The sequence below is a fragment of the Motacilla alba genome, chromosome 6 (assembly GCF_015832195.1).
Source record: "Motacilla alba alba isolate MOTALB_02 chromosome 6, Motacilla_alba_V1.0_pri, whole genome shotgun sequence".
Taxonomy (NCBI): Eukaryota; Metazoa; Chordata; class Aves; order Passeriformes; family Motacillidae; genus Motacilla; species Motacilla alba.
In genome coordinates, this window is record NC_052021.1 from 27,446,636 (window position 1) to 27,470,944 (window position 24,309).

Genomic DNA, 24,309 nt, shown 5'->3' on the forward strand with positions numbered 1-24,309 from the left:
AAGAAAAACCCAAAGCTTTGCTCCCTGAAATCTGAAATTCCTCCTCATTTGTGGTGATTTACCTTTTCCAAAGGACACCCTGAACAATTGTAGACTGCATGTGAGCTCCTTAGCTCAAGTTTGCACAGCAACAGCCTCAAGGTTTCAAACAAATACACTCAGCTAGTGACAAAAGTCAGTGACATGAAAGACACAAGAGCGCAGGGAGCAAACTCTTCACTGTCCCTGGCCTATATCCTATTGCTAATGTGGGTGACTGTATCGTGCAGACACAGGTTTGTCCTCCTTGCACCTTATGCCATGGCTGCCAAAGCATGTGAATGATGCCACGTGTGGCCAGTTTCACCAGACAGGTGCTAATGGCCACCTCTGTCTCTGGACAGCTCTGCCATCCCTGCTGCTTCAGAACAAGTCGACACTATGGTGTGCTTGCCTACCCACAGCTCTTACAGCTTCTCCCAGTGATTTTTGTTGAGGGCTGACACCATCACATTGGCTTTTGCTCTAGGACAGTAGCATGGCAAACTTCACAGAAGTAAACCGAGTTTTTAATTTCCCCTCTCCTTGCCACTTGCACTTCACCATCAACTTCCCAACCCATCTACCCTCCACTGGCCTGCATGTTTCTGGCATAGTACCCACTCCAAAAGCATCCTGCCCAGTCAGATGATGTATTTGAAGGACAGATGAAACGAGCTAGCCAGCACAGACAAACCTCCATCAGAAAAAGTTGTGTGTCTTTCATGAGGATGCTGTTTTGCATGTTGCTGTATTTTTTAATTATTGTAATGAGGTGTGATTGTCTATTGGTTACCCACAATACTTCTTGGGGACTCTCCCCCGGTAACTCTTGTCAACACTTGTTAATCTGACAAAAGGCTACAAATTAAGCTCTGTTAATTTAATGTTTTCTCACCGAGATCTAAATACCGAAAGAGGCCCAAAGCGCAACTGAAGTCCTTTGATTCACTGTACTTTATTTTGGTATAAATTTACATTCATTATTGTTTTCCTTTGGATGTGTAGCCCTCAATTAGTGTGATGGCTCCATTAAAGCAAGCGAGACTTCGCCTTTAATTATTACAACAAAACACCTAGTTTCAGCTTGGGGAGAGGGTCTCTATTGACATAAGCAGAGGTTATAAAATTTAATTAGCCATTCCTATCAGATTTATGGCATTCAAATTGTTCTGTGTTTCTTTCCTTTGATCCTTGCTGTACAATCCCCAAGATTTTTGTTCTGATCAAATGAGAATAAAGCTTACTGTGCAGAGAGAAGTTTTTTGTTGTTCCTTTTTTTTTTTAAGCCCTTTTTTCCTTTCTCTCATTCTCTCTCTCCCTTCTTTTTTGCCAGGCAAGGTCAGCCAGTGTACCCAATCACGACAGGGGGTTTCCGCCACCCTTACCCAACAGCTCTGACCGTCAATGCTTCCATGTCAAGGTGAGTTCAAATACTGAGGTCCTAAATCAAGAGCAAATGTAGCTCCTCCTCCCCCTCTCTGTAGGAGAGCATTTCATCTGGGCAGCAGATTCCTGAAAGCACTTCAGTTAAACATCCATCCTTAGCTTTTTGGTGGGGTGGAGGGGAGGGCGAGGGCTACCTTCCCATGGGAAGAGAAGGTGGTATCCTAATGCTGTCATTGGGCCTGAAGAATTTGTCTTAGAGGGAGAGGTGGAGGAGTGAGAAGCCGCCTTTAAAAGCGAAACTAAATGAATGAGCTGGGAGAGTGTGATGTTGAAAAAGCAGGGATGAGAAGTCATGATAGCCTTTGCCTTCTCGATGGCCATCAGCCAGAGCAGCACTGTGTGCGCGGGAGGGAAGGCTCAGGAGGGAGGAGGACTGCTCTTCAGCTGAGTTGGGAGGAAGGTTATTGTGCTGTGTTTTCCCCTCCCAAAGCTCCAAACACTAATAGTCAACATAAAAGGGCCTGCCTGACCCTCAAAAGCTTTAGAAGTATATATTTCTCCCCCTCCCTACCTCCAATTAATTCCATCTAATTTTCCAGGGGCTGCTAGTTTTATTTACAAACTGGTTGGCAGCACTTTGTTTAAGTAATCACTAATTGCTCCTAATGATAGTTTTATTTTCTGTTCATCTGATTTTCAGCCTGGTTAATTAAATCGGTGGAAGTTTAGACTTTCCTGATGGGCTGAAACAGCTAATCCATTTTGATGATGGCACATAATTAAATTAGCATGCATTACATAGCAAGGTTCCACGTCTCTTCCCTGCTCTGTCCCTTCCTCTCCATCTCTGCAGTTTAATATGTGAGCATTGGTGCATAGATGATCTAAGGAGGAAAAGACTGGTGAGGGCTGGGGAGAAGCACACCTCATTGAGAAGTGGAAATCTGTACCTAGGGCTCGTGAATGAATGGGTGGGAAAACATTGTGGTGTGTGCTTTAGATAAGTAAACAAAAACCTAAAAATTTAAACTAAAATGCTGACCCAGCAAATAGACAGCTGGAATATCAACTTTAAAAAAACAAAGTGTAGTCCCAGAAGGGGAAAAAAAATACTAGGCTGGGGAGAGAGCTGCAAATTTAAACAATGGTTCCCTCCCCCTATTTAATCTTTTTTAATATCTATAAAGGACTTGCAGGCATGGTGTGAGGCAAAGTAGAGCTTGATTTAGTTTAATTATTATTAGAGAGGCTAGTCATTTGAGGGAGGGGGGAGATGTGGAAGCAGGGGGGGGCTATATTCCCAAGATAGACTTTATGAAAGGTATCTAGTTAAAAAGAGTACACAGCAAATTAAATACATTATTGTGGTAATGGGACGACAGAAGTAGAGGTCTATTATACTTATGGCAGTTATAGGAAATGTAGGCTCCTTGCCCTGTTCTAGCACATCCTTTGATATTCATTCCATTCAGCAGCAGGGCCAGGACTTCTCAGAATTAAGTGATGGGTCATTATACTTTAAACACCATGGAGAAGCCTAGATTGGCAATTAAACAGCACTTGCTGACACTCGCTTGTGCCACCCTGTGACCCCCTTTAGATTGAGTTGTTGGAGCTCGGGGCCCTCAGCCTGCTAAATTGGTAGCAGGCACTTCTCCTGACGAGGGCTGGCTCTGAAATCTGCCGGCTTCAAAGGGAGCAAGATCATGTATAAACCATAATGTGGGTGCACCGTGGCTCAAAAAATAAGGCAGGAATAGATGAAATGTTACAAGTGCAAGGGGAAAATGAGAGAATAATGACAAATCTAATGCAACTCAAAGCAGAATTGTTGCACAGAAAAATGCATCCCACTGCTTGTGCATAAAATCAAGGCAGGCAGATGACATCCAGTTAACAGAAACATGTCAACAGTGAAGTAAAGTGAGAGTGAGTAAGAGAGAAGCCCCTGAGACAGCCAGGAACAAAAAATTAGTTGTCCTTAACAAGTTAAGACTCATCATTATATTCTGGCTTGGAGCCATAAAAGGAGACAGTGGTGTATAATGAGCTGCTTAGAATTTTTAGGGTGTTTATTGCAATTCATGGAATACTTGTCTAGAGAAAAAAAAAAATCTGGTGAATGTCTTAGGCGAAGGTGAGGGGTGTGCACATACACAGGGAGCCTTTCTTTTTGTCTCTGACAGAAGCCCGTGCGTGCACACGTGCTCAGGCACACACGCAGGGGGATGAATTGATTTAAGGTGTTTACCCTTTGTTTCAGCCCAGAAACTTCTCCTCTGGTTTCCTATTGATGGGAACACCCTCTGTACTCTCATAAGTGGTTTCATGTATGTTTTCCTGTGTCAGCCTGGGCTCAGCAGGGGGACAGCCCTTGTCCAGGTGTCTGGTGTGGTCAGGAGATTCCTGGTGGTGCCCATGCTGGCCTCCAGATATGCTGGCCCTGGGCAACTGCCCTGCAGGCCCTGCTGCAAGTCCTTGCTTGCCAGCCTTGCCTTTGCTGTGCTGGCTGTGCCCCAACAGTGAAGTCAGCACAGATCTCAAACCTCACCCCTCCATCCGCAATTCTCCAGAGCCTGCCTTCAAAAGTAGTTCCCATCTTTGTGTGCATTATGGTGTAGATCTTTGGAGCCTATAGTGCTTCCCAACCTTTAGTTCCCTAAGCTTAGAAATTACTGTTTATTAGTTAAAGTGCGCTTATGAATAGTTTATAAAAGGTTAATGGGTGACGAATAGTGATTTCTCATAAATGGTTTAGACTGTTAAGGTAGTGTGTTTAACCAGTTACAGATCCTAGTTGTTGGTTGTAGCCTTGCCACACTCACATTGTATGCCTGTAGTATGCCTGTAGGATCTCTTGATCCTTCATTACCCCTCTCTAATATGCCTTTAAGGTAAAATGAGACAGGGCTAACTGAGTGATGGGCAAACAGTGGACCCACTATGAAAAAACAACTGCTGTGAGAGGAAATCAGGAAATAATTTAGCAGAATTACACCAGACAAACACTGCACAGCAGTTAAGTGGTGGCAGTGGAAAATACCTTCTGTAATTGAAATTTCAGGGGAAATTCACTTTTGCTGAATGTAATTACTGAAGTTGGAGTGTAGCCAGGAAGTTAAAAATTAACACCCTTCCTCTGCTCATATTGCCATGTGAGTGGCTGTCTACATGGAAATGAGCAGGCACTCAGATCTTGGGCTGAACCCTCATCCCACCAATGGAAGTCCATGGGATTGTGAGAGCAACTTTGGGTTCTGGAGCATGTTTTTATAGCCCTAAATATAGGAAGGGGTGTGTAAGTCCAATAGGCAGCCTTGTGAATTTGACAGATTCAGTATGAAAAAGTGAATGGTCATTGGTAATGAACACAGCACTTCCTCATGGAAATTGCAACCCTGAAAATAACCACTGAGCTGCAGCTGCCTGTTGATGAAGGCTGCTGTCTCCGGAGTTTAGAGCCCAGTGAGTAAAATATCCCAGCTGAGGTCAGTGGAGGCTTTGCCATCCTTCAGGCTTTCACACAATGTGTGCGTATTGTGCTCTGCACTTAGATTTTCTCCCTGCTGGTACATGTCCACTGCACTTCATGCTGAGCCCTCATGTCAGACCAGCAGAGCTCTTCCTGCCTGCTCTCTGAAGGAAGGCTTTTCATCTCCATCTTCATCCTTCATTGTCCCTTTGTCTCTGGCCTAGCCAGCCCCAGCAGCACAGTCCTCTCTGAAACACTGGGTCTTGTCTAGGACAGTCACTTGATAGGATGTGCCTCAGCCTTTTATCACTGTGCTTAGACTATGTTCAGCAAGGTCAGTTTTTTACCACCGCTTTTATTTTCAATCATGTTTGTTAGTTATTTTTCTAAAAAATCCAGCTCATACTGCCAGTTTTTATTTGCATTGTACCCTGTCTGAAGGTCCCAGGCGCTGTGTGAGCAAATTTTAGATATGTCCAATCAAAATACATACACATGGAAGTAGAGAAAGAGCAGAAAAAAGTAATACAAAGGCCTGGTTTGTGTCTTGCTGATGGTGAGCAGTTCTGTGGCAGAACTGGGACAAGGATGCCAGTCTTCTTTGCAGCCTCGACATTGTCTTCTGTTCTGACCTACCATGAACCAAAATATATCCTCAAATGTGTGCTTCTCTCCCAGCTACTTTTGTCAGAGAGTGGGAAGGCACTTGGACAACCCACTTGGCGATTTGTGTCCGTGAGTCTTTAGCAGAAGTAGGAATGACCATTTTGCTGCTCATTCTCCTCTTCCCTTGCCATCCCACCTTCCTGCCTCCCTTCTGTCTGTGCCTTTGTTCATGAAGAACTGCAATTCTCTACAACTTGAACAATTTCACATTCTCCCTGTCAGTCCTTGCTCTTCCCACCACTGCCTTCAAAGACAAAATAGTTCTGTCTCATCACCCTGAGTACTACCAGCTGATAGACAAAAGATCCTCAGAGCTTGTAGTGGACAGTGCTCTTGTTCATGAAAGTACTTCTGTGTCATCTTGTGAATGTAGAGAATGTCTAGGCAGTCACAGGGGATGGGATTGTTAAGCTTGGTATTGGAATTTATAAGAGGGGCGAGAAAAAGATAACCCCACTATATTTCTGATGCTTATACACAGCAATATCCGTGGTATATCACCCCATTCTAAATCCTGTTGAATAAAAAAAAAATCATTGTATATTGATGATAGGTAAAAATAATTATTTATCCCACCGAGTGTTCCATAATCTTGGGTTATTGTACTTGGATCAGATTGTTCAAAATCTGGGATGAGAGTGGGGATTTGCAGTGAGAAGAACCCTTGCCAGATCACTTTAATTTTGGCATTTTGAGGAAAGTTACTTCTGAAACATAATTTTAGGCTAGAAGCCATTCCTTGGAAACCTGTTGACTTTAGTGGGGGAAGGCACTCAGTCATGCTGTGCTTTCTTAATTTACTGCAAAACCTTTCTGAGACTGTTGAGAAACAATGATATAAGTCAATCCTGCTTTTGAGAATTTTGTTCATTTTTGTTCATTGGGAATTTTGTTAATTTCTTTTGTATTTCATAAAATATAAAAAGTCTGAATGATTGTGCCATGTTTGTGCTGTGATCCCGACCCAGCAATTAGATTCATGCAGAAGGATTGCATAACCCTCTGAATCCACTTGCAGGACCGGGATCTGTCCATGTATATTACCATAAACCATAAAGCTGACAACATTTATTTCTTTTTAGAAAGGCTAGACTGTTAAAGCCTTTCTAGGTTACTTAAATGGATCAAAAATTCCACAATCTTCCACCTTCTGTTGAAGCAGTGTGGCTCAGAGATTTATTAGACACAAATAAATATTTTCTTTTGCTCCATCAACAAAATGTAGCTAATGAGGCGTCTATAAGTATTATCAAAAATGCATCTAGAATGTGTTGGCATTAATATTTTATTTTGCTGTCAATATAGAATAAAAGATGTCATCCTAAATTCACAACATGATTCAAAACTATAAAAATTGATTCCTTGGCTGCCACACATAATTTCTCAGCAAAGAAATGGACTGGTGAATTTTGTTTCAGGTAGCTGAAATTCCACCTTCATGCAAGTTCATCCAGTTGAATTCGCCTTTTGTTAATGTTAAAAATCATGATGTCTCGTGTCAGTAATGATAATGAAGGGGAAGATTGGCTTTAATGACATTAGAAGAGTCATTATGTTTAATTTATTGCTAATTAATGCTGCCAGCTTTCATATGCTTTGTCTAGCTGTCATGTGCTTGTTATATGCCAGTTGTTTTTTTTTTTCTTTAAATGTGTGTACACATCCCTCCCCATTCATTCATTTTTATTCTGACAATTTACACAGCTTTCTCTCCTCTAGGTTTCCTCCACACATGGTCCCGCCACACCATAGTTTACACACAACTGGAATTCCTCATCCGGCCATAGTCACACCAACAGTCAAACAGGAATCTTCCCAGAGCGACGTTGGCTCACTCCACAGCTCGTAAGTTGTTGCTTCCCTTGTCTTCTCTTTGGGATACTCAAAGCATCCCCTGTGCATATGTGGCTTGTAAAAAGGCTTGGGTTTGTGATGTTTTTGCTGTGAAATATTTTTTTCAGTTTTTCTTTACTGTTATAATTGATTTGAATGTGGTTTAGCTGCCAAAGTGTGTCCAGACTGTGGTAGCAGTCTTTGAGTCATTCTATGACTTAGGCAAGTAGTTACTAATTTCACCTGTTTCAACAAGGAAGTAGAATTTTCTTGATTGAGATTCAAGTTTCTTGTCCAGTTCCTCTATTACTCAGTGCCTAGTTTGAAGCCTTGAGATAACAGACGCACCACAGGAGAAAAAAAACTGAGCATAAATGGCTTCTTCAAAGCTTCAGAGAGCTGGTATCAAGTTTAGGTTTGAACTGACAAGAGCCCATTGATAAGAGGTGTAATTATTTCCTCTACTGCCATGCTCAAGCTCCCCCTGTGAGCCCATTTTTCTGGAGCCCGTGTCCTTCCAAGATTCTTGTAGGGGCTCAGAGGCTACTTTGTGATGTTGCATAAACATGAGGTGGGTTTTCTTATAATGTTTTTAAGACTGTTGCCATACAGCAGTCGGGGTGAGGGGTCTAGAGAACCTTAGGCCCTCTTCCTAGAGATTAATGCTAGAGAAATTGAGGGGATTAATTTAATAAACGCACAAGGGGTTCTCACTGTGAGGTCTCTGTCTGTTGTATCTTTACTCTTCAGAAAACATCAGGACTCCAAAAAAGAAGAAGAGAAAAAGAAGCCACACATAAAGAAACCTCTTAATGCATTTATGTTGTATATGAAGGAAATGAGAGCAAAAGTTGTAGCAGAATGCACATTGAAAGAGAGTGCAGCCATCAACCAAATCCTCGGTCGAAGGGTAGGTAACAAGGGACAGGCACAAGCAGGGCCTGAAACTCGGTAGGATTCATACCTTCTGAATCCCTGTGTTTTTCTGCCATTGTGAAAATGAATAGGGAAATTGCTAAACCAAAGGCCTTGGTTTGTTTTTTAGTTTTTGCAGGCGCTTCTTGCCATTGGGGTCATTGATGGGGAATAGGGGGAGTTAATTAATAGCAGTGTTATTTCAATATCATTTCCATGACCGCTTGATGAAAAAATCTTAGATTTTTATTTTGGCCTAACATAGGCAGAAAAGTAAATGGGAATTGAAAAATCTTTGAGTACAGTACCAGTATCAGCACCTGTGCCAGTGGGGGAGACATCTCCAAAGCTGTAACTGAGTTCTGGCTCAGGACAAGTGGTTCAGCTTCTGGACCATCTCCCCTGCTGTCTGTTTTTGTTTAGATTTCTTAATTCTCCTCTCTCAACAGGAGACAAAGGGGTTGAGTGCATGAAAATGATTAGTTGTGGTTCAGTTGATTTAACTGCAGTTATAATCTAGAGCTGTAAATAAAATATGAATGTCAGCATGCCAGATCATATGTTTTTATCTCTTTTTTATGAAAATCAATTCTAACTGTATCTATATGTATAAATAACACACTTTGCTGTTAACATGCTTTAAAAGCCCCCAACCACTAGTGCTTTTTATTTTGTCTTTTTGTCTTTTCTCCACCCCAGTGGCACGCGTTATCCAGAGAAGAGCAAGCGAAATACTATGAACTAGCAAGAAAGGAGCGACAGCTTCACATGCAGCTGTACCCGGGCTGGTCTGCACGGGATAACTATGTAGGTTCCTATGTAGTTGGAAACTTTTGAGGGTAGAGCTTGTAGAAATGTCTGTGTGACCTGCTGAACTACAACCACACATTGCACACCAGCACTGCATGGAAAGTCTCAAGACCCCAATTTGGTAACCACAACAGGCGCTTCCCTTGGCAATACCGAAACTACTGGGGGGTAATTCCCACTTGGAAAAGGCTTCCTGGCTGGGACTGGTATGGGGTTAGAATTTGAGGATAACAGTAAAGCTCTATGAAACAAGTCTTCCCTTCACTTTTACCAGCATCTGGAAATGCTGTTTGGTTTGCTGGTCATTTTGAGTTTCATTTTTTAAAACAAAACTTAAAATGCCCCTTGTATGCTCCTCTCCACCAAAAGAGATAAATAATTAGTGTCTTGTGCTTATCTGTGTGAGAGTGTAGTGAAGAGTAGAAGAATGACTTATCCTAGCTTCAGAGAAGGACTGGAAAACCAAAAGCATTATATTTTTGAAAGTCTTACTCTCAAGTGGGGTTAAATGAATTATTCCACTCTCTTCAGTTGTGCATTTTGTTTATGTTTTCTTTTTCATGCCCATATTACCTTTCTTTTCCCCCCTACCCTCCTCATTTTTTAAAAACTATATTGGAATTCATGATCAATTCATGGATTGTTTTAAAATTTATTCCTCCCTCTACTTTTCAGAAAGCCTGTTTTTGAGCTAAAAGTCCTAGTATTTTTTGTCTGTTAAAAAGCATAAGGGCAGCTTTATAACCCCTAGTACTAAATAGCTTCTTCCATGAAGGGTAAGCAGTGCAGATGGTAATAAGTGTTTGCAAGCCTAAGCCCATAAATTCTTGACAGATTTGTGGAATGGTGAGAGCTCTAAACCCTTTTTAATAGGATTATAGCAGAATCTTGATTTTTTTTTTTAAGCTAAATAAAAATCACCTAAAACTCTCAAGGTCTCTAACTCTGTAATAAACCCTGTTCTCTGGCTTCTAGTCACACTTCCCTGCAGGTTTGGGGACCAACAGCTCTAAGATTGATGCCAGTTTTGAGTAGAGTTACCCCTTATGGTTTTGTTGAAGTTTCCATCCCTATCATAAGCATTTCCTGTTTTACCATAAATATTCTATTTCACTGTATATGACAGTACTTGCCTCCGTGAATCTGCATTTTTATATGTATGGGTGGGAGGAAGCTAGTTCAGAGTCTGCAGTGAAGCCAGGAGAAGCAGCAGCAAGCAGCTCTTTACACTCTTCTGCTGTTTCAGTGGTGGAGAATACACATGCTGACTTATTTAGCAATATGTACTTAAGGACATTTTTTCTGTTTTCTTGCTCATCTTTTCTTTCCACCGGGCTCAGCTCTCCCTCCTTGGTCATTACAGGTATACCTGTGCATGCTCAATTGTCCTTCCAGTTCAGAATATTCTTGATTCTGTGCTCCTCAGAGGAGACCATTTTAAGCCTGAGGAGGCACAGCTCCTGCTTAGCACATTTTCCTTCCCTTTTCAGCACAGTCTGGCCTGAGGCTGTCAGACCATAGGCTCGAGGTACTTCCTCAGCACTGTGCAGTATCGGCGTCTTGGGTGTTCAAAAGGGAGTCTAGGCTCGACTGAGGTTCCGGGAATGCTCATTCTGCACAGTGACTGTGCCACCGACAGATGGGCATGTACAAAGCCTCAGTGTTTAGGACCTTTTACTTTTGTCCTCACTGTGTGAACACTGAGAAACCCTTTCTTCTCAAGCTAAAAAGGACAGGATGAGAAAGCCGGTGCTTTCCCAGCGGCTTGATGCTGTACCCCCAGGTGACCTTCAGGGGGAACCTTCCTGCCTGAGGAGAGCGTGGTACCTTTGCATCATCTGCAGGATTTATTTATGTCTCCTCTCCTGGTCCATTCACAGCTCTCCTGAGTGCCCCTCCTCCTTCAGCCGTTTGTAGGGTCTTGAGCCTTTCACACATCTAGCAGGGGAGCGACTTTGGGCTGCTTGAAGTGGTTAAATTGTTAAGCACCTCACATCAGGCTCAAGGATAAGGCCAGCTATAGCCCAAGTCTTCAGAGACAGGAGCAGTGCATTCAGGAAATGCAGCTTTCAGCCTCATGGCTTGTTGGTATCACAAGGCACATTGGCTCCTCCTGAGATGTAATATGAGATCTTTAGCAGTGCTGAGTGCTGGACTCAGAAGTATGTAAGGGTCCAGTCACCTCACCCACTGCTTGTCTAGAAAATTAGCACCCAAGAACTCTGCAGACCTATCAAAACCCATGTTGATTTGGCTCCGGAGAGGGAGCTACCAAAATTGTTAGCAGGTATTTACATCCATATGTACTTGCAGCATAATATAGTATGACGACAGAAAATGTTACAATCTGCTCAAGTCTTGGGAGAATAATCTTAAGCAAAGAAAAAATGGTGTCTTCTGCAGAGCACTTGAAAAACTGCTGCCACAGTTCTTTCATTAAGTCCATATATTAATTTAGCTACACAGTCTAATATCCTCTTGTAGCCCAGAAACTGAACAAGCAAACCAGATTATTCTTCTCCCTGATGCTTTAAAAAGGGTGTAAAGAAGTAGATGTGACATCTGTCCATTCTTTGTTGGGAAGAGTTTTAAAAGCTTGTGTTGAAAAAGAATGAGAAATTCCTGGTCCCTGGCTGACATTCCTGTAGATCAGCTGTTTTTAACAGATTGCTTCTGAAAGGCATTACAGTACTTTAATACCTGGCTTGAAGAGCTTGTGAAATGCAGGTGACTCCTGACCTTTGTCCTGGCTGGCCCTTGAGTGAAGAAGTTATAAGGTCTCAAATTGAAATAGCCCTTGAATTCCCAAATGTACTGCAAAAATTAAGCAAATTTGCCACAGATGCAGTCTGTTAATTATGGCAGTGGCCTCCTTGAGATTAAATAAAAGTCAGGCTAATGATCTTGAGGCAATTGTCTGGTTTTGGTTACACTGTTAAAAGCTGGAAAAAAATTCACTGATTTTCACAGAGTTACTGTCAATCTAGGTCAATATAGATGGAGCAGAGTCTGAGCCTCTTGCATCTTTATGTGATACATGGATTTCAAGACACCATGCTTTTCCCTATTCTGTTCTCAGGGAGCTTTAGGAGCAATGCTTGTCTGCCTTATCTGCCTGTCATGCTAGACAGATGGCTGCTTTAGAAACTGACAACTTCCATATCTCAAAAAATTACCTCAGAGGTGTCAGAGATTATTTGTCATCAGCATCAAGGCTGCAGGATTATGTGCAATGTTGATTTAAGTTCCTTTGAGGTGGACAGTTCACACTGCTTTTTCCATCTCCAGAAGGATCTCATAAACCTGGAACAGCCTGGACAACAGCATGGCAGTTTACAACCCTGAGCAAGCTAGGGGGAATGTGTGCAGAAACCCCGTGCCACAAGGCCAGCTTTGTGGAGGAAAAACAGGACAAGACGGATCAATGTCCTACATTCATGTTGGGGGGATTTTTTACTAATACATTCCAGGAAATCTATCACAGGGAGCATCCCAAATGTGGATGTGCCGTGCTGAAGCCCATCTTAACTGTGTATCTGGAGTCCATCTGCTGAGAAAGATGTCCACTGTGTGGGAGAACCTCTTGGCTTTCCCAGATACATCCAACCCTTCAAAAGCTCTGTGAGATTCCTTCTTCCAAGATAGGTTGTTGCCCCTTGACCACAAGGGACTGCTGCTCTGAGGTCTTCTCACCAGCTGCGCTTGGTACCATGTCTTCAAAAGCCAGGAATTCTTGTGCTGTTCACAGCTGACATTGCTGGTCCAAAAGTTGTTGCTTCAAACATTTGGAGAGCTGTGAAAATGAAATTACTCTGTTGCCTACACTGGCTTTGTTGTACTAGTCTGCAAACCCTGTACCTCAGTGTTAAAAGAGTTTTCTTGGAAAAATAGTTTTCTCTTTTGAGCTATGCTTATTACTTCATATTTTTTATATTGGAAAGCAATTACTGTTTTTCCAGAGAAGCTGGGCTCCCAGTTGTCTTCTCCCACACTGTTGGAGGGAAACAGAACAGGCTTTTTTCCCTCCAGTCAAAAACTGTAACAAATTTCATCATCTTGTGGTACAGCATTTGGGAAGGGGATAGAGTTTAGCAAAATATTACTGGTCATTTCCTTGTGATAGAGCAAAATGTGGGAAGGATCTTTGCTATGTCTGGATTTTTTTTTTCTTGTCCTGGCATTGCTTTCTAGGTTGTCAGTGGAACTATAAAGCTGCAGGTTAGGATTCACTAGTTACTGTGGGCTTCCTTGTCTGCTTGAATGCTTGGGGTTTGGTGCTGAGGAACTCCAGGGGCTCAGTCTGACCTCACTCTCTCCTCTCTATTCTCCCTCTCCTTCCCCTCCCTGCCCCACCAATACATGACCACAAATGATTCTTGAAACTTCTGCATGCAGGAGCATACATATGTGAGATGATTTTGGCTTCATTATGATCTTAGCTCAAAAGCAGCATCTTGCAAGTCCTTCTGCCCCCACCCCAGCTGCCCATGGCCTTGGTGGGTGCTAGCATTGGGTGGGCAGAAGTGAGGCTGTCTGAAAAGTCACAGGGTAGGGAGGCAGAGTCAGTCACGAGGTGCAGCATCTCCTAGGAGCCCCCCAAAGTTCCCTGCATGGGGGGTGAGCCAGTGTCACACTTTGGTGTCCCTCCCCGGGAGCTTCCTGCTCCAGCTGCAGCTCCATTACCCTGTGCCTCTTTGCAAGGACACTTTGGGGCTTAATTCTAATCCTTCTCATTTGTGTATGTTTTCTGCAGGGAAAGAAGAAGAAGAGGAAAAGGGATAAGCAGCCAGGAGAGACCAATGGTAAGTAAAGACAAGTCTAAACCTCTTGCTTAGTGGAAGTGTGGCAGTCCTGGTGTGACCCTTGTAGGTACGGGGGAGGTGGGCACAGGTCTCCTGGCCTCAGGGGAGCCAGTCCCTATGCTAGACAGCTTTTTTTTTTTTTAAAAAAAATGCACTCCAATAATTCACGCGTTACCGCCCTTCTAAAACTAGTAACCCAGCCATTGCATGTCAGAGCCTCCTCGGGCGGCACTAGCCCAGTTTGTCCGCGTAGTTGCCGAGCCTGTAACCGCAGAGCCGTAGCTGTAATGCCTGTGCCATGGTTTATCCACTCGTCCGCTTCCTGCGCGCGCGTGTGTGCGTGTCCGTGTGCGTGCGCTGGTGATGTGGGCTGTCCCTGGATGTCCTGATGCATGCCTTACAGTGGTAAATCGCACCCATCTTAAATTAAGGAGGTTTGCCATTCTATATAGGAAATTAGAAATACTGCATAGGCAATCTCATAGTCGATCTTGAAGAAGCCCTAACTTAGTTTTTTTGAAGCCTTTGTATAATTTGTTCTTTTTTTTCAGAACACAGCGAATGTTTCCTAAATCCTTGCCTTTCACTTCCTCCGATTACAGGTGCTAACGTCATTTTGAGTCATTTAAAATAGTTTATAAACTGCTTTTTAATTTTTTTCCTGCCATTATAGATTTTAACATTAAACACTTATGACATTAAGAAAAAAATACCATCCACACGTTTTGATAGTATTTATTATCTATATATCTTTATATCTATTATGTTTGATAGTATTTTTTAATTTTGTTTTTTGTTTTTGTAACAATTGCTATTAAAACAGTAATACAGTAAAAATAACGCAAGAGTTGTACTAACTGTGCAAATTGAATATGCAGTATTTCTTTAAAGAGACTGATAAAGAATGGAAGCAAGTCAGTAATGAACCTCCTTAATCTAATGGCATTTTTCATGGCTCCCACTAAGTCTTCTCACATTAGCATGTATACACATTTTTTTATTATTATTTTAGTTTCGGATCTTTTTTTTTTCCTTTCTGCTTAAGCCTATTCATTGCAATTCACCAGCTGTACTAACTCAGCACCTTGCCATGCTTTACATTTTATTTTCTGGCTGATACTAACATACTCATTCCGCAATCTGCTTATTCTTATCCATTCTTTTAAATACAAATTAATGAAAACAAGTAAATTGAATGTTATTCCAAAAGCTGCATTATCCCAGGAGATATAATTTCTTTTTTATTTTTCCTTTCTTTTTTTTTTTCTCTTATTTCGTATCTGAGTTGAAGAAAAAAGCATGTTCAGGATCTAACTTCCATACTCAGCTTCTTTTCTTCCTTTTTCCCCTCCTCTTAAAAAAAAAAAAAAGAAAAAAGAAACCCCAGCCCAAATCAATCTTGCCTGAAACATCCTGCTAGACCAACCACAAAGACTTTCCTCTACCTGCTCTCTTAAAAGGGAAAGAAACAGTCCTTTATAAAGGGATACTGCAGCTTTAATTGCAACAGCTAATCTCAAGAGTTGAATAAAAATGTAATTATCACTTTTTTTAACTTTTAAATCAAAAGTCAATATTTGCAGTTAATAACAAGGACATTGATTTTTATTCCCTTTTTTATTTTTATTTTTTCCTTATTTTTACCTTTCTCTTTTTTCTCCCCCTTTCTCTCTTCCTCTCTCTCTCTCACTCTCCCCTCTCCCCTTTTCTTTTTTTCCTCTCTCCCTTTTCTGCTCGCTTTTCTTGAACTCATTCAGACCTGAGCGCTCCTAAGAAATGCCGAGCGCGCTTTGGCCTTGATCAACAGAATAACTGGTGCGGCCCCTGCAGGTGTGTATAGTTTTCCCAGACTCGCTATGGCTGATTTGCAGCTGGTTTATTTGGTACTTTCCCCTTTTTTTTCCTGCCTTGTTGCTTTGTAGCTCTGTGTTGTGATCTAGAAGACACAAGGGAGTGGGACACTGCCATCAGTAATCATCTCTCCGAAAGGGTTTTGCTTTTTTTTTATTTTTTCCTTTGTTGGTTGGTTGGTTTTGGTTTTTTTTTTTTCCTTCCTCTTTGCTGCTGCTAGCCAAAAACCCACTGTAAAACAGCATCAACCTTAAGCCCATCTGATCCGTGGCTCAACCACGCTCCTGCCTTCCAAGCCTCCACCCAAGGACAGCTCCCAAAGCCCTTGATAACGCGGCACTGAGTGCGGTACCCACACCACACAGGCTCGTGGCTGTGTCGGAGATTTTTTTTTTTGGTTTTCCTTTGGCTCATTGAGAAAGTCCTGTTTTCCTTCCTGCCCTTGGTACGAGGGGAGATTACCAAATAAAACGGAGGTGATTGAAAGCTGAACGTAGCTGTAGCTGAGATGACGCAGACCAAATGAGCTCTATCCACCATTGTGTTGTATTTTTTGTGTTTACCTTATGCTAACAGATGCAAATACTCCAAAGAAGTGTCGGGCATTGTTCGGGCTTGACCGACAGAGTTTATGGTGCAAACCATGCAGGTATAAAACTACCCATTAGGCCTTTGGGGAAATAAAAGCAATCTGTCCTCTTAGTGCATTTGTGTGATTTTATTTTTTTAATCTTTTTTCCCCACTCCCCACCTTTCTCTCTCCCACAGCATCAATTGCTAATAATCTCTGATCTTTGGAATTTCTTGCTAATTTAATGCCATTTTCTCTCTTTCTTTACCAATAACCTCTCCCTGGTGGTAGAACTGGGAACAAGAAAACTCAAAGTCCTTAAAGCTGGCAATTTTTTGGCTTTTTTTTTTTTTCCAGATTGTCAGCAAAATTAATGTTTAGCTGGACATTTGTATTTTGTCTTTCATTTGGGTCTATGTCCCCTGCCTGCAGAGGCTTTTTAAAAAGGTTCTGGTATCTGCAGTATTAGTGTTTTTCTCATTATTAGAGATGTAAAAGCCAGTGTTTACAGCTTATATTGTATTCATTCTTTTGGTATCATCTGAAAAATTAAACCAGCTACCTGTTGGCTACTATGCCTCTGTAAGGTTTATGTAGATACAATTTTTTTTAAATTATCTGAAATATTTTTTCCTAATCCCATAAATATATTTTTTCTTAAATTTTATCCCAACAAGTGAGCTGTAAACATCTGAGCTCTAGACAAAACTAATTACAACTTTAGTAGCACAGTTTCCAGCATTAAAAGGAGATGAAAGACATCAGAGAGCCCAAATTCCGGCAGCCCATGTTCTACTGGAGTTTAATTCCATGTGTAACTCAGTACGTACTTCTTTCTTGGTGGAGGGATACCGAGTAGTTCTTTTCTCATTCCTTTTTCCTTATATGATCGCATTTGGTTAAATTTGTTGTTTCTTTATTCTGATACAAGCAGTCTTTGAATTTGGAATATTATGATGGTAGGTATTTCAACCCAAACCACACTCTGTGTGTAGTGATTCCTCTCCCACATTTTCCCCTCTTACTCATGCCAGCCCCATGTGCTCCATCTCATCTAGAATGTAGCTCAGACGTCCATTGTATTTTGTGTATGCACGCAGTCTTGTCTGTGCTTAGTGTCCAGGAAACTCGGATTGAGGGTGGTGGTGTGTGTCAGTGTACCAGAGGAGGCACCAGAAATGCCTTCTGCAGGTTGTGTGTTGTCCCATTTGAGGCATGGTATTATGGGGTGTTGGGGTTTAGGTATCAGTACCAGGACATGTGTTAAGCAAGCTGGAAAAGCAGCAGTTTAGTGCTTGAAGGGAGAAGGGTTCAGTCCAGAAGAACTGAGTAGCTACTTCACTGTGTCAGGAGGCTTGAGTCTCATGCTAGCAGAGGACTGCAGTGCTGTGTTTAGTTAGGCTCTGTTCTGTGGTTACTTTGCTGCACACTATCAGCAGATATTTGTGTAGTCTAGAGATAGAGTATGTGAAGCATGTCAGGCTCTGCATGCCAAGTACCAGAACTGGGGGCACATCATGTTTGTGTTGCTTTATCTTTTCCTGGCTGCTTAAGTAAGCAACATACTTTTAAAACTACATTTTATCAGCAAGGAGACTTTTTATTTGGTCTGTACATTGCTTAACTTACATGTGAAGCATAAACCCTCTCTTAACTTATACAAGATTTTGGTCAGAAGTCTTTATCAGGGACAACTTTAGTGGTACAGCTGATAGTTCTGGACTTACCGATTCAGAGTCAGCTGCTTTTCTTTTTGTTTTGTTTTGGTTTCTTGTTTTGGTTTTGGTTTGTTTTTTTTTAATGCATGGAGGCATTTTACCCCTAGGTATTAGAGCATTTCTCTCCCAGGTCTGGTCCTAACCGTTATAACATTGCATTTGCTAGCATGGTAGCATTTTCTAGCACACCTTAGGTAGGTACTAAAGATGTGCAGTTTGCTACTGTGGTGAAAACTGAGACATCTTTGCCCACAGCAACTGAATAAACCCTTGCACTCTTCTGTGGCTTTCACTCATGCCAATTGCAGCATTACAGGTTTCTTGGTGCTGTTCCAGGGCTAGTTTCAAGAGCAACAAAAGTGGGCTCAGGTCTGTTGATGTTTGCTCTACTGATGTAGCAAGTTAACACTTTCAGAGCAATGCACAAGTGAATAATCCTCATTAGTGCTTCTGAGGGGGCAATATGTAGTATTTTGTTCCAGCCTTTTGGAGAGCAAAACTGAGGCACAAGTAGTTCCTTAGATTTTTGCTTATCCCCTCTCACCAGAACTGCCTGGTGGTCTTCATGTCTGCTAAAATTAGGCTTGTATGCTTTGAGGGTTTGCCTTCTGGACCTTTAGTCCCACTTAACCCTGACAGGTACATGACCACAGGTGACCATGGTATGATTGTCACAGATTGTGGAAATATCTCCCCCCTTAAGCCATCATGATTTAAGTAAATATTATTTTCAGACTATGAGTGGCCACACTATTGAAGAGTTTAGCAAAAGAAGCAATATGGTCCCTTAATCCTAGTCAGAGGAAAATTACTTCAGGTAGCAGAGCACTGGTTTGTTTTTTTTAAAGGTTGTTAATTCTGCAGCGTCAGAAAGCCAGGTAAACCTGGTTTAAAGGCGCTTTGCCATGGGAGCTCTTTCTTTCAGGACACAGAACTTGAGTAATATTAAAAAAATAAATTTGAAATGCTGGCATACTAGATTCAAACTGCCTCCAGTTAAATAATTCACTGCCCTGTAGGTTCAAAGCAGTCCAGTTAAAGGACTTTTGGGCCCCCTTCAATGAGGCAGGCAGAGCTTGGGTCTCAGCTTGCAAATGATTTTAATTTGGGGATGAAGAGGAAGTCCTGCAGTCTCCAGATTGTAACAACCCATCTTTCCACACAAGTAGTTTTGGTGAGCTTTGTGGAGCTTAACTGTCCTGCTTTGCCACTGGAGCTGTACAGAAGGTCCAAACAGGAACTGTGGCCCTGGTAGTGCTGCACAGCTGAAGTAGGAAGTAGTGAGAGAGGAGAGGGGGGAGAGAACAGCAGAACTGTCCTTAGCCAAGAGCTAGAGATCTCCAGTGTTGTTTGTTGATGGTAGAAGAATTAACAAGGTCTGTTTTGAGCCCACCAAATTAATTTTTTTCTGTCTTTTAACGTTGCTCTAATAAAGCATGGTTTACAGCCTTCACTTGCTGTCTTCTATCTTTCTTTCTTTCTTTTTAACATTTCAGTTGCATGGTTGTCTTTAGTTTTTAGCATGTATTGATCTGCAGGCTAACGTGGTTAAAACTCTAACAGCCCTAACCCCTTACCTTGCCATGTGGCACATGGAGCAGAATCTGAGAGCAGACCTGAGTCTCTGGAGAAAGGGATGTCACAGCACTGATCCCTCACTGAAGCTGGTGGAAGATGGGGTACTGGTTTTGTTGTTCCCTTCCTGGCTATGGGAGATGATAGTTTTAACTCCAGGATCAAGGTAGTCTGGTCTCTTTTGCAAATGAGAAGCACCTCATTGCCTCGAGGGTGGAGCTTGGTTTAACCTAGTCAAATGCCATACCTAGGGGAGAACACTGGTGACCAGCAGGGGAACTGAGACACCTCCTGGAGTGGGGAATGTCCCCTGGTGACGCTCAGCTGCTGTGCCGCTCAGGCACTCCCTCTGATGGAGTTGCAGAGCTGGGGTGATGTATCCACTGGAGAGGGAGAGCAACCTCCTCCTTCACGTTGGTGGCTTTGTGCAAGCTTAGCTGAGCATCCAAAGTTCTTGTGGCAGTGCTGCTCTAGACAGGCTTTGTCCTGTGCCTTGGGCTGTGTGACAGCACTTCCCATGGGAATTGTGACTGTGGAGGCTGAAGAGCCAGCATGCTTAGGGTCAAGGTGGCCACTGGACATCATTCTGCCAGATGCTGTGGTTGTTTGCCTCATTATTTCTGTCCTACTGCTAGAATTGTCTTGCACATACTCGGCAAGAGAGATGGTGTGAAACTGTCATCTGTTTTCATTGCTCCTTTACATTATCCAGTGGACAGAGGGAGGAGAAAAGATCTCTGTCGGGTCACTTATTTATTTGAAGATGAGCGGCTCTTGTGAGACTCTCATATGCCCTGGTGTGAAATTAAGATCCATGTTGTTCCTCACCTTTGTACCTGTCGTCGTGCTCTTCACCTGCTGAAATTGGATCCCACTCTGGAGTTACATGGATGGCCTCTCAGAGGAAAATCCCCAAAACACAGACAAGCAGCTTCCCAAATCTACCACTCTCCCCTAAAACAAAAAGTAAAACTGAGTCGATTTAAAGCCACAACCTGCAGGCCATACAACCAGTTATTCTTGTTATTTTGGATCATACTCTGTTTTTCCTGTTCTTTTCCTGTTTTTTTCTTCTGTTCGCTTTGTTTGTTCGTTTTGTTTTTATTTCCCCTCTCTCTCGTTCTCTCTGTTGTGTATCCCTTCTGTCTGACTGACATTTCTGGATTTGGTGTGGTTCTTAACAGAGGAAAAAGCAATGAGCAGTAGTTTGCAGCTGTTCTTGCCTCCCAAGGCCAGGGCATCGTATGAGACCACAGGTGATGCAGGTGTAGCTATAGCCCCATTGAGTTGGACAGTGTTATGGGACATCTTGAGATACCATCAGCTATCCAGGGTTTTTATTTTAGGAGGATTAAATTACTTTTTAATATTTTTTTCCCATGTAGGCAAGTTTGTAGATTAGAACAGTGGGCTCCAAAACCCATTTATCTGGTTTTCTGATTATGAAAATAAGGAAAGGAGGCAGCCTGAAGAGGAGGGGGATGAAGAGACAATTAATTGGTGAATCCTTTCCAAATCTGTTAGCTGAGGGGAGGTTCCCGAGTGGGTTTGGTGCCGAGGACACCCTGCCAGACCCCCAGGATGGCACGTGGGGCCAGGATGCCACCCATGCAGAGCCCAGAGTAGCTGACTGATGGCTCTTTGCTGTAGATGACTGTCTCCATTAGCGTCTCTGCTCTTTATTCATGGATAACTCTCTCCCTGTTTCTAGGAGAAAAAAAAAGTGCGTTCGCTACATACAAGGTGAAGGCAGCTGCGTCAGCCCACCCTCTTCAGATGGAAGCTTACTAGACTCTCCTCCGTCCTCCCCCGCCATGCTCGCCTCCCCCTCCAGAGACTCGAAACCACAGACTGAACAAACGCAACCCCTCTCGCTCTCATTGAAGCCCGACCCGCTGGCGCACCTGGTGATGATGCCGCCGCCATCCTCGCTCGTGCTCGCTGAGAGCGCCGCGAGCAAGCCCGGCGCCCTGCCCGCCGCCAGCTGCCCCAACGGGGCCCTGGACCACCCGCCGGCCGCCCTCCCGCCGGCCGCCGCCGCATCCCTCGCACAGCCCTCGACGTCCTCCTTGCATTCCCACAGCTCGCTGGCGGGGACACAGCCCCAGCCGCTCTCCCTTGTAACGAAGTCCTTAGAATAGCTTTAGCCTCGTTAGCCCTTTCGGTTTCCTTTCGGGGGGATTGAATTCTGTTGGTATTTGGGGTTTTGGGTTTTTTTTTTCCTTTTCCTTATTTTTTTTTTCTTCTCGTTGTTGTCGTCCACTGTTTGTCGTCGTTTCTCGGTTTCATTTTTAATTTGTGCCATGTGGCTACATTAGTTGATGTTTTATCGAGTTCATTGGTCAATATTTGACCCATTCTTATTTCAATTTCTCCTTTTTAAATATGTAGATGAGAAAAGCCTCATGATTCTGCCAAAATTTTTATCAACAGCTGTTTAAAGTCTTTGTAGCGTTTAAAAAATATATATATATACATAATTGTTATGTAGTTCCAATAGCTTAGTTTTAAAGACTGATTTTAAAAATTAAAAAAAAAAAAGAAGCAATTTTGAAGCAGCCCTTGCCAGAGGCATTGGTTCTTTATTATTTGTATTAAATACGAGCTTGCGAACCAATCATTTTACATCTGGTTTTTAAACCTTTAAGGGCACAACGAATGCGGTGCCGCTACTACTTCTTTTTTTTTTCTTCCTTGTGTGAAACAACCTTTATTGTGATGTTACTTGTTATTGTTTAAATGTACAGAAACAAAGGGTTAAAAAAATGTGTTAATATACCTTGTTCCATGGTGTTGTTCTTTTTGGGGGAGGGGACGCTACTCAACAATTAAAAGTATCACAACGCTATTGGACCAGTAGTATTTATTGCTTTAGAAATTGCTTGTTGTATCTGTATGTTGTCCCTTTTTAAATGTTTTTTCTTCTTTTATTTTTTCCTTGAAACATTGTATAAAGGGTTTTTTTTTTCCTTTAGTGTAAGCATCTTATATATAACAACTCATTTGTACAAGGTTTTTAAGTTTATATATAAATGTGTATATATATATTTTTTCCGGGATTTTGTTTTTGATTTGTTTTCATGATTTTTTTTTTTTTTTTTTTTTTTTTTTTTTTGCTATATGAAATACGGTTGCCACCAAATGGACATTCGCAGATGCATTTTTTCAAGGATCAATAGTGTAAAGAATAAAATTGCTTTAAAAGCCATTACACTCGAAAAGACTTGAAAATTTAGCAAGGGAATTTTTAGCAATGCTGTTTGAAAAATAGCAAGGTCCAAGTGTCTCCCGTTCAGAACTGCAGCTGAATCCCCTGCGACATTAGGACTGTAGGCTGTGTGCAAAATTTTTATGTGCCAAAATTCTCAGTGACTTTTAACTTTCTCCCGACAACTTTATTATTTTTTTTAATGCTGTAATTTTTTTGTTCATCCTGTTTTGCTGTGATGTTACATAGGTAGATATGTATGTAGTTTTAATGTCACCTATAACAGACGTGTTTGGTAGCAGATTGTCCGGAAAGCATTTAAAATGAAGAGGTATAAACCCTTAAGGGCCAAATTCTGTATATTAGATTATTCATAAAAGGAAAATCAGACTGCCACTTTTATGTACACTTACTACATACAGGTAGGTAGCAAACTTAAAACAAAAAAAAAAAACCTAGGCATGTTGATGTTGCAAAAAACGCTGTATAAAGCTGAAAAATTGTTCATCTGTTCATTCAGTGCCATTGTAGTTGACATGAAGCGATTGTAAAACTGTCTCAGATTTTTCTCTGGTTTATTAAGATGCTAACTATAACATTTTTTGTGAATACTTTGAATGTTTCCTAACAGTTGTGATGTTACTGTTCCGTTTTATGCTCTTATTCCGATTTTCATTTTTAATGGTTTGGAAGCCATTTTTTGTAATGAATAAATGTTCATGCTGTACAGTATCTGTAGCATGCAGTTCTGGATTAATAAAAGCAACTTAGTATGTGCAGAGAATGACTTGTCAACTCATTTATGCATTGACTGCATTTTATCTGGCTGGAAAGATTTGCAGGCCGACTGGAAAAATTCCTCGGGAAAAAAAGTGTGAAAATTGTGGTAAATTGCAGCCAGCTCTAGTAGTGAGAAATCCCGTTGCCTTTGGGATCCCAAGGAACCCAAAGGATTTGCATTTGCACTGGCCCTCTCCCTGCTCAGTGCACTTTTGCATGAGTAGCAGTGGTTAAAGATCCTTTTTATTTAAAGCAAATGGCACATGATTTGGCAGAAGACAGCATGTGAGTTAAGGGAATGTCCTTCCATGTGAAGTGAGCCTGACTGGTGGATGGGAGACCAGGGCTGGTGATACCTTTAACTTTAATGTATTTCTGTTTAACCTGGTGATCTCACAACACAGAGCTGGTGCACTATAAAAGTCACACGGAGAGCCCAGATAGCCTTAATTAGTAAAGTCCTTTTTCTGGCCTTAGGCTTTATCTTCTGGACAGATTTAAGTCCAGTTTTGCATATATTTGAGGTTTTTGTGGTTTTTTTTTTTTTTTTTGATGCAATGAGCCCTTGCTCATTGGAGCACAGCCTGCTCTTGGTTCTGAGAATCCAGCATCTACCTGACAGCAATACCTGCAGGTGCTGGTGTGAATTCACATGGAAGTGAATTTATATGCAAAGATTCTTACTATGTTCTGGATTTGTT

The 24,309-nt window shown here is 42.0% G+C and overlaps 1 protein-coding gene across 39 annotated transcripts in view; it reads left to right on the plus strand.

The window, feature by feature from the left end:
- TCF7L2 (transcription factor 7 like 2) overlaps positions 1 to 23,612 on the plus strand; it is a 173,387-nt gene extending 149,775 nt beyond the window's left edge. For 6 of the 39 annotated variants that reach the window (XM_038141193.1, XM_038141202.1, XM_038141191.1 and 3 more), the window contains 9 exons: positions 1,355 to 1,441; positions 5,558 to 5,614; positions 7,265 to 7,390; positions 8,129 to 8,288; positions 8,993 to 9,100; positions 13,857 to 13,905; positions 14,457 to 14,507; positions 15,663 to 15,735; positions 21,332 to 23,612. In XM_038141193.1, the coding sequence (XP_037997121.1) occupies positions 1,355 to 1,441; positions 5,558 to 5,614; positions 7,265 to 7,390; positions 8,129 to 8,288; positions 8,993 to 9,100; positions 13,857 to 13,905; positions 14,457 to 14,507; positions 15,663 to 15,735; positions 21,332 to 21,761 (1,141 nt within the window). In that variant the 3' untranslated portion in view covers positions 21,762 to 23,612. Of the gene's footprint in view, positions 1 to 1,354; positions 1,442 to 5,557; positions 5,615 to 7,249; positions 7,391 to 8,128; positions 8,289 to 8,992; positions 9,101 to 13,856; positions 13,910 to 14,456; positions 14,508 to 15,662; positions 15,736 to 16,332; positions 16,407 to 17,261; positions 17,288 to 21,331 lie in introns of those variants that run through there. The other 33 variants (XM_038141207.1, XM_038141208.1, XM_038141198.1 and 30 more) reach the window with 25 other exon arrangements.
- The last annotated feature ends 697 nt before the right edge of the window (positions 23,613 to 24,309 follow it).